General features: G+C 40.0%; 1 protein-coding gene across 1 annotated transcript; it reads right to left on the bottom strand.

Annotated features, from left to right (window-relative positions):
• Positions 1-920: 920 nt before the first annotated feature.
• ubxn1 (UBX domain protein 1) lies at positions 921-9,848 on the bottom strand. Its single transcript, XM_012866149.3, has 10 exons — positions 9,769-9,848; positions 9,317-9,381; positions 9,173-9,226; positions 5,160-5,287; positions 4,922-5,012; positions 4,628-4,819; positions 4,301-4,352; positions 4,079-4,201; positions 2,903-3,086; positions 921-1,880 (listed from the first exon to the last, which is right to left on the bottom strand). The coding sequence occupies exons 2-10, from the start codon at positions 9,373-9,375 to the stop codon at positions 1,822-1,824; spliced, it is 942 nt and encodes a 313-aa protein (XP_012721603.2). The 5' UTR covers positions 9,376-9,381; positions 9,769-9,848; the 3' UTR covers positions 921-1,821.
• Between the last annotated feature and the right edge of the window lie 6,359 nt (positions 9,849-16,207).

Here is a 16,207-nt window from a genome sequence, read left to right on the forward strand (position 1 = left end):
TTTTTAAAATGTAAAGTTTAGTCACAATTACCTTTATCAGGCTTTAAAGGGTTAAAATTAATTTTAGTAAAATATAAATCGCTGAAAAACGAAAGATTTTACCTTTTAATGCAGCAGATTTTAAGTAATTTTTGTAAAAGGAGCCTCTTTGAATTCTTATAAACATTTTGAACTGATAAATTTCCAGGAAATGTTCATTATTTCTACGAGGCGCCTGAAAGGACTTGGATCAATGGCTATGTGACAAACAGGCCGCAGCTTATGAGACTGAAGGGTTGTGCAGGGAGCGCCACAGGGAGGCGTACTCTCACCACTCCTTTTCTCTCAGTCCTATCATCAGCAGAGTTACGTGGATGTCTCTGCAGCAGTCGGTAGTAAAAGTATAAATACCTCTGTTCTTTTAACAAGCTGCAGTCACAAGAAGGGACAGAGCAGCCCGTACTTCTTAAGGTGGTTTAAGTCCTTCAGTGTTTGCAAGATGCAGCAGACCTACAAGTCTAGTGAGGAGAGGAGGGTGATCTCTTCTGTAATCACACGTTAAACCATCACAACCTGTAATTTAAAAAAAGCCTAAGCTGATGAAGACGTCTGGCTCTGTTAGGAGACCCAGAGATGATTCTTCATAACGAGGAAAATTATGGACCACAACCGGCTCTATCCTGTCTGGTGCTCTCCTCTCAGTGCCGGGGGAGTCACATTTAATTTGCCTTTGGGTTTAAAGTATATTTGAATTCCACTTTTGAATTATTGACCCACGAGTTCCACTTTCCCTTGGCAGACACATTCCTCTTAGCTGCGCTTTAAACTAAAGCGTCTAAGTAAACGGCCTGTTTCCTCAACCGGCACAGATCTACAATAAAGTTTATGCTTAGACACTAAGTTTGACAAAAAAAAAAAAAAGAGATTACTGTACAAATCTCTACCAGTGGTGCCAAATATTTTGGACGGAGTCCTTTAATATAACTGTACAGAGTTCAGGGTTTCACATTTGCTGAAGTGGCCTTTTTTATCCACAACTTCCAGATTAAAGCTGATTACACAACAAACAGCAATATAGCGATCTATGATAAATGACGCGACAGCTTTCACCGACTATATAAACACATTTAAATAGTGAATTTTCAGACGATATTGCGAGTATTTTCAGGAAGACAAACCTTTAGCTGCATCGTTTTTCTACCATCATTAGATTTGGTTTTACAAAATATTAAGAAAAAAGGATAAAATAATTTATAAAAATCCAGTACATAGACTCAATTATCTCCAGCCAGCTTTATTGTAATCGTTTTTTCTCCGTGCACACGGCTTTCAGCAAATCTGAACTTGTTTAAAAAAAAAAAAAAAAGACAAAGTAAATGGCACAAAATCAGGAAGATTGCAGGTATTAAACTTAAGGTCCTTTCAGAACCACTTTAGTAGACGTTCTTTAACAATTCAGGGGTAGAGTTAAAACTTAAGGACTTCGTTCAGTGTATTATTTTTGTTATAAATGTGTAGAAACCACAAGCAGAGATCGTTGAGGAAGTATCAGTCAGAAGAAGCCAGCCATCTTCAGTTCAATCAGCGGAGCTCGAGGTCCAGGTCGATGCCGGCGGCAGTCTAAGCGATTCTGTGGCAGAACCGAAGCTGCATTCAGTCAGTCTTTACAAAGCAAACCCACATCCATGTCTGAGGAGCTCAGACGTGTCTGAATGCAGCTTCGCATCGTCTCTGCTTAAGTTCAGGCAGCTGGCTTATTGAGTGATACTAGCGGATGGCGGCTCTGCTCCTGGATCCGTCCGTCTCGGGCGATTCTGGTGTCGTGGTAGCGCTGAGGTAGGCTCACAGAGCGGATCCGTCTCCCTTTTTGGCGACGACCAGCACAGCTGAAGGCACCAAACCTGAGCAGCGGGCAAAGAAAAGACGGTTACCACAGCGTCGGCGCTCAACAACGATACCCGACGATTCTGTGGGGACCAAAAACTCAAAATCACAGATCAGGGTTCCCACACCTTGGTGAACATCAAATTCAAGGACCTTTTAAGGGCTTTCCAGGACCAATTTCCTCAAATTCAAGGACCACACATGGCGGCATTTACCTACTGTAACCACTGAATAGGTTATCATGTTTTAATACAATGCAAATTCAATAAAAGACTAAACGGCATAGAAGTTGTTGGGTCAGAAGCAATGCAAGAAAGTGGACTTAATTTATAGCCTACATTGATATTGATCATATTCATAGCCTACATTTAAATCCACAGTGCATGGCTATGCCATACTACATTACATATTACATATATTACATTATATATATATATAATATATATATATATATATATATATACACACACACATTAGCCTACCGTTTCATGGAATTTTATAGAAAAAAGTGCAGCATAGAGATGTTCAGAATTATATCAATTTGTTTCACTTACTTTCATCTGTGATTAAGATAGTTTTTGACTTTGACTCTGAAAAGTCGCTAAATATAGCGACAAAGTCGCTGAGTTGGCAACACTGCGTGAATGTAACCTATTAGACGCACGTAGGCCTAAACCGTAGCCTACCAACTAACGAAGAACAGTGAACGTGCTTTTGCAAATTAAAAGTCTGCAGAATAAACATAATTTTAAAAGATCGTGTGGTAGTAAAATAATGACGAGTCGTCATCCGTGTGAACTTTCAACCCCACAAAAAAATTCAAGGACTTTCAAGGACAAGATGTTTTTTTGGCTGTTTTCAAGAACTTTCAAGGGCCTTGAATTTATTTTTTTCAGATTCACAAACTTTCAAGGATTTCAAGGACCTGTGGGAACCCTGACAGATATGACGCGTTTCTAGGTCCAGAGCAACGATATCCGAGGCCATTAAACCAAAACCCACTAAATAATCACAGAGCAAGCCGCATTGAGACGCTCACCCAGCTCTTTGAGAGGCTTCTCCATGTCCAGTTCAGTGTAAACGTGGCGCGGGTAAGGCGACAGCAGCGTGAAGTCCTGACCCTCGGGCGTGTTGCCGTTCACCTGCACGTAGACGCGCACCGCCGCCAGCGGCTCCTGGGCCTTGAAGACCGTGTTGATGGTGGAGCCGTCCAGCAGACGGACCTGTGGGTGGATGGATGAAAGGAACGGTGGAACAGCTCAGTTATACTATCCAGAAAATTACTCCCAAACGATAAAAGTGAAAGCAACATCTTATCAAATTCATTTTCAACGTGAAAGTTATCGGTCAAGCTGTTAAATCGCATTGAAAGAAGCGCTGGAAGATTTTCTCTCCCCTCCACAAAAAGCAACCAAAGAGTAAAATTAAGTTTACAATTTTTTTTCCACAGGCTATGTTCTTAAGTTTACAATTTCAAATTCCCTTTTTTCTTTTTCATCCTATTTTTATTTTGTAAACTACAAACTTTATTTTCAGTCTGACAAGAGAGACAGGAATATCTAAGAGAGACCAGCTTTATCTACCCCCAAAAACAATATTTAAATAAAGAAGAACAGCAAGAAAAAGCACTTTTTAACACATTTCTTTCATGAACTAAAAATAGGTCATAGAGTTTAAGCATCAAACATATAAAACAGGGTTCCTGCACATTTCCCATGTAAAAAAAAAACTAGACTCAAATTTCTAAGGTTGTCAGTGATTTAGTGGCCTTTTAAAACAAATTAAAGTTGACAATATTTATCCAGTGGAACAGCTTTATACATGGAACCTGGACATAGATGGATGGATGGACACAACAAATGAAATAAGGAAGGAGGCACAAAGAAGAAAGTAGGAACTAAGGATGAGGCAAGGGAGGAAAGAACACAAAGTATAGAAATAAAAAAAAAGGATGGTTAAATGGAAGGATGCACGGAGGACACAAAGAAAAAGGATGCAAGGAAGAAGGAATAAAAATGAAGGACAGGAGAAAGGAAGGGAACCAGAAAAAATTATAAGAAAAGAAAGAAAAACAAGACAGGAAGGATGCAAGAAAGGAAGAGAGGATTCAAGGAAGGAAGGAAGCATTGCACACAAAGCCTTAAAGTGCTGGGAATGTCACTCAGCAAGTGCAAACTAAATCTTGTGAAACAAATAATCTGCCTGAGGCTCACACCTGTATCCTGGACTCATCATACTCCTTCTTTGTGGGCGGGGGGCCCTGGCCGGGGGGTGACGACGGGCTGGGCGGGGTCGGCTGAGTCGCTGTCGCTGTGCTGGAAGGTGCGCCTCCTCCAAACTAAACCAGAGAAGCAGGAAAAAAGAAAAAAAAAAAAAGAGGCGAGTCAGAATTACAGGAAGAAATGAGAACTAAATAAGAGGAGCGTCTCTGACGTACCTTTTGTGCTCTCTCCTCTCGGTCTCGTGCGATTTTGTCTTTAACCCTTTGCCTGACAAGGACAGCGACAAAAAGAGTTACAAAAAGTAACAGGAGCTCAAAGCGCCTGTGATCTATAGGAAAACCGCACCGTCGATCCACCGTAGCATCATAAACAGAAAAACCTGCATCAATACGCACAAGCATCCTGTAAATTACAGCCACACCTGGCACCTCTGATCCCTCTGCATCGTGCTTCAGGACTCATCTCGTGAGTCTCTGTTCATAAATGTATATTTTGTTTCGCTGCCTTAAATATCTAACGACGGACGGTTTTAAACAACTAACCTAGCCATCTTGTCCTCCATCTTCTCCCTCCTCCGCTGGTCTGCCAGTTTCTTCATCTCATCGTCCTGGATCTTCTGCCGGATCTGCTGCAGCTCCTGGCCCTGCCTCCTCCGCTGCTTCTCCCGCTCCACCTCCTCGGCTCGCTCGCGCTCTCTCCTCTCCGCCTGCTTCAGACGCATCAGCTCCTCTAGTCTAAATAAAGAGAACAGGGACAAACCTGGCGGTGAACAAACGCCCACTCGGCACGTTTACTCTGCAGCGCCCACGGGAGACGAGTCGAGAACCAGCGCCGACCTTTTGACCTGTTCACGTTTCTCCTCCTCAGTCATCGGCTGCTTCGAGGCGTCCGAGTCGTCGCCGCACATGTCGGCTCCCTCTCCGATTGCTAAAGTCAAACATCACCAGAATGTTGACAACCCAAACCAATCTAGACCTCAGCAGACGGCAGAATCATAAAGACACGCTGAAATGAATTTGCCGTTTAATTATCCCATCCAGAGAAACAAAAAAAAAAAGGAAAACATGCACCGACCTTCGCCGGCGTCCCCTGCTGTCGGCTCGTCTGTGCTGGGCTCACCGTCTGCCTCTCCTCCTAAGACGTTCCCCACAGGAGGAACGTAAGGCTCGTCGATGTCCGGGTCGTTCTCGTGTTCCACTAGCCTGGATGAAACGCATCCAAAGCAGCCGGTCAGCACAAAAAAAAAAAACAAAAAAAAGAACTCCTCTCTATGATAATATCATACGGGAATCATCGCGATGTCAAGTAAAAACATCCCAAATCACAGACGGGCTAAACTCCAATGTGTGAACTTAACTCCGTCACATAAAGGTACAACGAGTGGATACTGATCTACAGTTTTGTTTTTATACTAGTACAGTAAAAAAATAAAAAATAAAAAATAAAAGTATTCCCTCCCTGCCTTGACTTGCATATGAGCTTAAGTGACATCCCGTTTCTAATCCTCATGGCTCATTATGGCGTCGGTCCACCAACTCTTCTGGGAAGGCTGTCCACCAGGCGTAGGAGCGTTTATGGGGATTTCGGACCATTCTTCCAGAAGCACATTTCTAAGGTCACATTCTCACGTTGGACGAGAAGACCGGCTCTCAGTCTGCGCTCTAATTCATCCCAAAGGTGTTACGAGGCTGAGGTCAGGACTCTGTGCAGGCCAGTCAAGTTCATCCACGCCAGACTGCCTCATGTCTGTATGGACCACGCTCGATCAGTAAAATTCTGTCTATAATAGTATTAATCTCTATATTTATTCAGTAATAACCCATGTCCTGTACATATAGAACCATTGTTTATGCTGCACTTGCTGCTATTGCACTTCTGGTTAGACCTAAACTGTGTTTCGTTGCCTTGTACCTGTACCTGTGTAATGACAATAAAGTTGAATCTAATCTAATCTGATCTAATCTTTGTGCTCTGGTGCAGTCGTGTTGGAAGAGGAAGCGTCTCGCACTTCCACCCTCAAATGCGCGATGAGGGTGTGAGTGCATAGTGTGTCCCGATTCTCCAGAGCGGCACCTCACCTCTTCCACCAGGTGCACACATTGAGGGGCGTAGGGTGAGTGTTGGGACAGGGCCCAGCATGGCAAGGAATATAAGAGCTTGAAGACCTTCCCACGGTCTGAATGTGGGTTTATTACCAAGCAGGCAACACGTCAGAGCACACTGATCCGTTATGTGGTCGGCTCTCTGTGCCCTCGTCCCCCGTGTGACCGGTCCTCAGTGACGTGGGCCTGACTTCTGCAGGCGAGCGCCGCGTGCAGCATGAATAGACAGAACCAGAATGAACTTTTTTGTGTTCTTCTTGCCATGTCGACTACAAGACAAAACTCTCTGTTCTCGCAGCGTATGTAACAAGCTTGACTTGTTAACGCACTTAAAACGACTTCATCCTCTTCTACGAGGAAGCAAAGCAGCTTGGTGCAAAGACCGGTACCAGCAGCGTTTAAGCACCTAATTCAGATCGGGCCAAAGCAGAAATCAGAATAGAATATTGTACAGAGTGGAGTTTATTTTAAATATCCCCAAAATGGGTCGCTTTTATTTATTTTTATACAAAACTTACATAGTTTACTTAGCATCTTTTCAAAAGAAACATTTTTCAAGTCTTTATTTTTGGCCCTTTTTGTACAGAAATTAACCGAACCGAGCCCCTTTAAACTGAACCAAACCGAAATATGATGTTAGTGTACCGCTACGCCCCTGTTAGTTTGAGTTACTTTTAAAATTCCCAGTTAAATTTAATAAAACCCTAAATACACTTCTTAAATTAAAGGAATGCTGTTTAATCAGAGTATGACATCAAGTCAGTTCAGTAGTAGAGGGAGATTGTTAATCGGTGTTGGCTGTTTTGGTGTTGATGAAACAGCTGCACTGAAGAGGAATCAATGGGACGACTTCAAAAACAGGACTGGTTTTACAGGAGGAGGCCACAGAAATGTTTCCCTCCTCATGTTTTGACAACTTTTCAGCAGCTTTTCCATTTGACCGAGGTCAGCGTCACCACTGGTAGCAGGAGGCGATACCTGGACTCTACAGAGGCTGCACAGGCAGTCGTGCTCCACCGGGACGGCATATCAATACGTGCCACTGACAGGAGGTTTGATGTGTCTCCCAGCACAGGCTCCAGAACATGGAGGAGATTTCAGGAGAAAAGCAGCAACTCTAGGACAGCTGGACAGGGCTGTTGTAGGTCATTAACCCATCAGCAGGACAGGTATCTGCTCCTCTGTGCAAGGAGGAACAGGATGAGTACTGCCAGAGCTCCACAAAGTCATCTTCATCACTTTGCCATGGATCTCTATGATCAAACTATCAGAAACAGATATGAAGCTGGCCTGAGGGCCCGACGTCCTCCAGTAGACCATGTGCTCACTGTCTGGCACCGTGGAGCCCGACTGGTATTTGAGAACGTCATCCACATTCCCTCCTTATCCTTTGAGCATCATGCCAGCAGATTGGTCCAAAATTGTGTTTATCATTTGAGAAACATTTCCAGTCGGTCGAGGCAGATGACCGTTCATATTGAGCCCGGTTCTGCTGGAGGTTTTTCCTTCCCGTTAATGGGGAGTTTTTCTTTCCACTGTCGCTTCATGCTTGCTCAGTATGAGGGATTGCTGCAAAGCCATGGACAATGCAGACGACTCTCCCTGTGGCTCTACGGTTCCCCAGGAGTGAATGATGCTTGTCAAGACTTTGATGCAATCAACTGGTTTCCTTATATAGGAAATTTTTGACCAATCTGTATAATATGATTGAATTTGACTTTTTTAAGTGCCTTGAGATGACATGTTTCATGAACTGGCGCTATATGAATAAAATTGAATTAAAAAATTGAATTGAATTTTAAAGTTGGTCGCTGCTTTTGTTTCGTCTCATTTGGACTACTGTGATAATCTTTTTACTTGTCTCAGTAAACAAGCTTTGATTTGGCTTCACATTCTCTCGAACGCAGCAGCAATAATCTTAACAAGGACCAGAAAAGAACACATAATCCCTGTTCTGGCCTCCCTGCACTGCATCCTTGTACAACATAGGATCAATTTCAAGATTCTGATCCTAATACTCAGACCATGGCCAAGCTCCGGGACACATAGATAGCTTATTGACGCCATACTGCTCCCCTCAAACTCTGAGGACAGCTGACCAGAGGTTGCTGGTTGTAGCACGGACTCAATTTAAAGACCCGAGGAGGTCGGGCTTTGCAGGCCGTAGCACCAAGACTCTGGAACTCACTCCCACTGTCCCTGCGCTGCATAAACTCCTTTGACTCTTTTAAGAAACAAGTGAAGACATTTTTATATAAAAAGGCTTTTAACTAGGATGTACATGGAATTGTAGTGTGCTTGTGTTTCATGTTGTTTTTACTGTGAAACACTTTATGATTTTAATGTTTACACAAGGTGCTACACAAATAAATTTAACTAACTTACTATATTAATTTTCATAAACTGGTGTGGCTTCCCAACACCTCAGCCATCTATATGGAAATCCGCCATGATTATTTTCTTATTGAGATCTGATGTGTTTTCAAAGTGATCCTTTCATTTTTTTGAGCGTTGTATCAATTGCTATAAAACTGAAACCAGATGTCAAAATATAAAAACAAAATACAACCTTCTTTCTCCTTCCCTGATGGTAAATCAGACTAAACCATTCCCGTTTTGGGTTTTTACGTTGACAGATATCAATGTCTTTGTTTTGTTTTTATCTGTATTTTTTTTTTTTTTAAGCTTACAGCCTGACGTGTTTTTGAAATCCTTTAGCCTGCTAAGTTTCCTCTCTTGGTCATACAGGTCTGTCAGTAATCAAGCCCGGATGTCACTGGTGAAACTGAAACAATAAAATTTGGCTAAAAAAATACTTGATTCATTGCTTCACTGCACAAGGCTAATTTGGCTTTGACAGCTTCTATTGTTAATCAGATAAATCTTCATTCAAAACTGCTTTTCATACTTACTGAGATAATTAATGTGTGACATAAATATTTGACGAGAGTGAAGGAGAAATGCATAACGAGGCAATCGTCTCACCAGTCCATAGCTTGCTCTATCCCCTGGTTTCCTGTATTAGCAACAGCTTTCTCCCTGAAGAAATGAGACAAAGGGACATGTTACACAGCTGGAACCTCCAGCTCGTAGACATCGGACACATCTGGGGCGAGGATCATCGCTCACGCTCTGTTTCGGCCAAAGCCCATCTCCAGAAGACTCTCTAGTGTTGTCATCTCTGCCATTTTGACCTGAAACAAGCAAGTGGTCAGCTTTCGGGAAATTACTTACAGAAAAAAAAGGAGGGGAACAGCTCAAATAACTCTCCTCTTGAAAGTTAACAAATTCACACTAGATTCGGAGTATGAAAGGCGGAGAACACCCATTAGTCTGTCCCTGAGCAGCAGCTTGTTAGCATGTTATTTACAGTCTCACTATGATAATGCTAAGAGCTAAGGTTAGCTTTAATGCTAACGGAGCTAGTTTTTCCGGCTAAGATTATTAACATAATCTTGGTATGAATCGTTCTCGCTAAAGATCGCTTTGGTGTTTTAAGGACAGATTGTCATGCGGGCAGTGTTGTTTTAACATCTGACGCACAATATAGATGGATGAAGGGAGCGGTGTTAGCTACTTACACATCAGCGTGCTACAGCGTCTCATCGGTACGGAAAGCCAAATGGGTCAAAAGGGACGACGCGAAATTACATCGGTGTCTGTGTTTCAGAATATCCAAGAACGCTGTTTTTACAGTATTTAAGCAAACATTTAAACGTCCTTTGTCTAAAGCAATCATAGGAATTTTCCCTAGATAAATAAATGCAAAAAAGCCGATTAACTTTGCTTTAGTGGTTTCTCTTATTATCCAAAAGGGCGAGGAATTACGTCATATTGTGGAGGAGTGGAACAAAATCTAAGTATTATACCTTGAATCTTCCTTTAAATTGTGACAAAATAGGAAATTGTTAAAGGGTTAGAATGAACACTCTAACAAGATCCAGATTTCAGTAGGTTGATCGTAGAGTTTGGTCTGATTAAGCTCTTGAAGTATTTGTATTCTTACATTTTATTATTAAATAAGCACAAAATGACTCATGTGAGAAAAAAATCATTCATATCAAAAATTGCTGTTTTTCAAGTTCAGGGATTTCTACAGATGCATGGTTGAACATAAAGCTGTCTCCGCCTGCATTAGCGCTGCAACACTCAAATTACACCAGGAGCAAAACTCATTAGTTGAGATGCTCCATTCTCACAAATCGTTCCCTTTTGGACTTAATTAAAATGAAAGTATTTCTGAACAACATCAGACATGGACACAAGGTTTAATTTGGTCTGAAGAGAGTAATTTAAAACCCTTTAAGCCAAAACAGGATGTGAATTTGATCCTTACGTCAATGATCCTAAAATGTATTAAAGATTTATTGTAAAACACCTCTCAACCTGTTCATTTGGTTTCTGATTCTGCCTCAGAGGCTATTTTTCCCAGCAATAATAATGTGCAAGGAAGGAAAAGTGTATCATTGTGTGGTCGGTTCTCAGTTTACAGCAGGAGTTTGTTTCCTATTGGCCTGTATGATTTATTCCCATCATGGCGTGTTGCTGTTCAAACTATATAATTTGCTGACTTTTATGTGCATGTTGGGTCTGTTACATATTTACAGTAAGTGTAATGATTAATTTCTCTCTCCCCCACACAGTCTTAAGCAGCTCTCAGTCACGAGTCCAACCATTACTCAGATTTTTCTCTCCCTATGCACCTTTTCTTTCAGCCACTCGCTAATTCTCTTTCACACTTTTAATTGTAACTCTTTGCATCTCTTTTCCTCCCACTTGCACATGCTTTCAGGGGAAACTAGGTAAGTATGAGCTTTATTCATTGATATTTATTCGTTAAACCTGCATTGTTTTTTCTCTGAGTCAGATAAAATTTAAACCGGTGTTTAAATAACCCCTCACCTTGAGTTATGACCTGGTTTTCAACTTTTGGTAAAATATTAATGTCGTGGTTAGCTGTGGTACATTTTTGCTACTTGCGGAGTAAAATGTTTATTCCAGATGTCATTTCAAACAGGAAAGTTACATTTTTCACCAGAAGGAGCGCAAAACAATTTTTATAAAATTACAAAACTGAGCCAAAGTTGATGAGGTTTAAATATTTGGTTCTTGCCAAAAACAGGATGATGGACAACTATTTAATGCACACAGATTTGAATGGATTGGTTGTGCAATAAAATTTTTTTTCAATGGTCATATTCTGTAAAAGGATGATGTAAAGATCTTTGCTATTGTTTAGGAAACTATTTGCTGTTGAGCAAATCTCATAATGGTGTGAATTTATAGGTACTTATTAAGCTTCCTGTTGGAAATATCCTGAGAATATAGCAGAAAATGTCAAGATAGAAAAAGTTGAAGATAAGATTGGGGATAAAGGTCCTTTTAGTCTGTCTTTAAATTACTTTATGGCTCTGCTTTCATATCTTTTACAGGAGTGACGGATGAAGGGTCAAAATTCACCGAGGATAACTTAAGTCAGATATGGGGAAATAAAGATGAAGCATGCCAAAGGAAATGGTCTATAATTCATACAAAAAATGCATTAAAATGTTTGAATGCCTAGACATGAAACATTCATTTAAAAAGACTTGAAATTCAAGTTATTTTGCCACAAGGCATCCATCTCTTAATAACCATCCACACGTTTATTGAGTGAATAACCCTGATTTTATTGGAGTCAAAGGGCGGAACGTAACCTTGGATGCTGTAAAAACCAAGATCAGGTTAATGATATTCCAGTGATATTTTATCAGGTGTGCCCGCTATCATATGGAGGCTAAAATTTAAGACGGACAGTAAAACGGTGCGACTTCATGTGATTGGTGAGTTGAACAAAAGAGGGCAGCATTTTATCACGCAACGTTGCTGTGATTTTCCAAGTCTGACTTCATGTGACAATTAAAAAGTCGGAGGTCATGTTCAAGGTAAGATTTAAATGTCATCAGAGACTCTTGTTTTGACTTGGCAGTCAGTAGATGTCTGCTGAAGGCCGGGCAGCCAGATCTGGAGAGAAAGAGCTTTTTTTTTTTTTTTGCTTGGTTCTGTCAGCTGTGTTGTTTCTGCGGGTCTCACCAGCTGTAACAGCATCTCCATTTGGAAGAACTCTGGCATCCAGTGGAGCTGCTGTTATCTGTGGAGGGACACCTCTCGTCATCGAAACCCCCACACATGACTCTACTGCGTGGGCTCAGAGCTCCTTGTACAGTTGGTCACACATTTGTTTTAACTTAGGGGTTGATGACTGCTATAAAATAAAATGTATTGTGTAAATCCAATTAAGGTGTCAGTCTGTTGTTCTTACTTTGTACTAATTAAACTGATCTAACACAGACTGAGCTTAAGCTCATGCTTCTCATTTTGTGATAAAAATGTTTTGGGGACGATTTAACTTTGTTTCATTTGCCATCCACAAGTTATTTTCAATAAATGTAAATATAATTTAAAAAGTTCATTTATTTCAGTTCAAATAAAAAAGTGAAAAGTGTATATAAATTCATTACACTGAAGGTCTTTTCTAATGAAGCTGAATTTTGAGTTTTCATTAGCTGTGATCATCAACATTAATAGAAAAGACATGCTTAAATGAATCACCCCGTGTGTGATGAATCTACAGTGTTCTGTAAACGCAGTTGCAGATTTCTTCTGTTTTTGCTGTATTTTCTACACTTGACTATTTCAGATCTTCTATAAAAATGTAATGTCAGACTAGGATAACCCAATTAAATCAGTTTGAAACAATTATTTCATTTATTAAGGGGCAAAAAAAGCTATCCAAACCAATCTGGCCCTATGTGAATAATATCACCACACCTTGTTGTCAACTCCTTTGACTGGACATGTCCAACCCTGATTACTGCCAGGCCTAAGAAACAACTTGAACTGAACCAGTTTGACAACATGTTATAACAACAAATTATAAGAGGTAAAGTTTTTGGCATTGTTGGTCTCGAAAGGGGGGAAAATGTAAGGCTTTGGGACCCCAGAGACTAAGAAAAGCAAAAAACAACACCTGCAGACGTCACTTGGTTGGAGTTCCTGATTCAAAAATAAGAAAGACGCAGAACAAAAATGGCACCCATGGGAGAAACTAAAAAAGAACACAAAGGCCAATCTCACATTTTCATATAATCATCTTAATGATCCTCAAGACTGTTGGAAAAAGATATTTTGTGGACTCACAAGACAAACTTTATGGTTACATGTGGTGCAAAACAGCTTTTGAGAAAATGAACAATACACAGACCGTCAAACATGGCGATGGGCGTGTGAGGATCTAAAGCTCTTTCCTGCTTTAGACCCGGGATGAATAGCTGATTTTTACTATCCAAATCTTTTTATTTGTTTTAAACATGTAGGAACAACAATTAAACAAAATAAAAAATTATATGACTAGCTGATTTTGATCATGAACCATGAATTGTACTCTCTACCAGAAAATGTCCGACCATCAGTTTATGACTTTAAGCTTGAGCGCAGTAGGGTTAGGCAGCCGGACAATGATCCAAAGTACATCAGCAAGTCCACCTTTGAATGGCTCAAAACAGAAAATGAAGGCTATTGTGTGGCCTATAGTCGCCATCTGATCTTAGATCTAACAAAGATTCTCTTGCAGACCTTAATTCTGGAAATCCCTCTAATATGACTTCATTAAAATAATCCTGCACTAAAGAGTCATATAAAGTTCCTCCGCAGAGACGTAAGAGTCTAATTCCCAGTCACTACAAATGCTTGACAGCAGTTAATGCTGCCAAGGGTGCCAAAACCAGTTACATGATTTAGGGGGGTGATTACTTTTTCACATAAAGTTGGATTGGTTTGGATAGGTTTTTTTCCCCTTAATAAATTCATGAAATCATTATTTGAAAACTGTCTTTTCTATTTACTCAGTTTGATGGCCCGAAACATTTAGGGGTGTCAAAAAGCAAAGGCAGAGAAAATCTGTAATGGGGCACAAACTGAAATAAATTAATATTTTAACAATGTTCTGATTTATTGAGATGCAGCTGGGTTTACTGTATGTGGCTACAAACACAGTTCTTATAAACGATAAGCGGTTTCCTGGAATAAGTGTTTGGAAAATGTTTTTCGTAAGTGCAAAATTCCCAAAGGTAACAGACTCTCTTTGGCAAATGACGAAGAGGATTTAGTGACAGCAAAAATAGAAATAAAACCAAAAGTGAAATTAAACTTTGACATTACAGTCCCAGTGAGTAGTTCAAAGAAGCCTCATGAAACTAAAAGCAAAAGGACACCAGTGTGCTGACCCACGTCCCAGGAACATCTTTCAGAGCCCAGAAATGATCATGAAGAAAACAGAAATAAGACTTTTGATGGCCAATTAAGTTAAAGTATGCAACATACGGGGAACAAAACAGTGCTGTGACACAAAATTCATGAAGGAGATCCAAACAGAAGCAATTCACAGCATGATCCTGAAAAGATGTGGAAGGATCGGAGACTAAACGAGATGATCAAAGTGAAGACAAAGGAAAGCTAAAGCTGTCTGGGGTATGAACAAAAATACCAAGAATCTTAGTATTACTGAAGTGGAGGAAAAAAAGAGCGTAAAATGTCCAAAAGGAGACCAACAGCTAAGAGGAGAAGTACACAGCTGTAATAACTGTTTCTACATGATTTTTTTTTTTTTTTTTTTACATTTTTGTTCAGAAGCCTATTTTAACTTGCTGGTAATAAGAGAAGACACATATTACATTAGGAACATATGTGTAGACTTATGCAGGAAAAGACGTATAAATACGTGATAAATAAATGATAAAATATTGAACAATGCAACGAAACGGTGACCTGTCCAGGGTGTACCCCGTCTCTCACCCAATGACTGCTGGGGATAGGCACCGGCCCCCTCCCCAACAACCCTGCACAGATAAGCAGGTAGAGATGATGCATAAAATATTAACATATAAGATCAATTTTGTTAGATGTACTCAACATTGAGTTAAAAACAGAAACAAAGAGCTGTGCCTTGAACAGATGAAGATGTGGTGCTAATTATAGCAACCAATTTCCTCTTTTAGTAGAAAAATGGGTTTTTATTTTTATTTTAAAAGCATTTCTCACTAGATTAAAATAATATTTAAAATATGTCTCTTAGACACTTTTCACTTTTTCAGTAAAACAAACGGGCATCACTTTAACTAGTCAAGGTTTTAACCACCTGATTTTTTTAAAATAAACTGTTAAGATGGCAAATTGAAAGGTAATTTCATCCATCCATTCATTGTATACTTGTACTCACTTATTCTTGCAGGTTCATCCTAAATCTAGAATACCTCTGATGAACATTGGTTGACACTTTGGATACTTAACAGTGGTCAACCTTGAGCTGGATTATTTTAGATTTATTAAAAACCATTTGCAGCCTGTAAGACATTTGTTCTGATGGTTCTATCTGAAAACTCGATAAAAATTATTTCAAGGCTTTTTTAGGGTCCAGCTTGAAAAGTCGCCCAGACAGATGAAACCAGGACAGAATTAGTCCTGACTAATAACAAATTATTAAAATATGACCTGTGGTTTGTGAAAAACCTTCCTCTATATTTCTGAAAATGCAGAAATGAGCCATTCCCAGGCTTAATTTTCCCTTTTCACCCAGATGATTTAAATGAAACACACTTTGTGTGTCATGAATTGACATATGAGTTCTGAGTTCTGAAAAAAATATCTGTATCTTTATGATCAGTATAGCTTGAAAAAAAAAATACACAGACAAATCAAACCTTGATAGAACTGCTCTACACTGATGGTGCATTTTAGAAACAAAGTTTGTAGTTTATGAGTCTCCCTGATTAAAACCCATAAAAGGTAGTATTATGAGTTTGGTTATTTTTTGGTCTAATACTACAGCAGATGACTTATGGGGTCCAGCTTGGACTTTTTCCTGTTCCTATTTGTGCTGTTTAAATAAGGCAGTTAGCATTGGACCCCCAATGCTAACTCAGTCATTTAGATATCAATTTACTCTATTTTTAAATATTTTTGATCCAATGCTTAAACTATCGT

The sequence above is a fragment of the Fundulus heteroclitus genome, chromosome 23 (assembly GCF_011125445.2).
Source record: "Fundulus heteroclitus isolate FHET01 chromosome 23, MU-UCD_Fhet_4.1, whole genome shotgun sequence".
In the NCBI taxonomy this organism is placed as follows: domain Eukaryota; kingdom Metazoa; phylum Chordata; class Actinopteri; order Cyprinodontiformes; family Fundulidae; genus Fundulus; species Fundulus heteroclitus.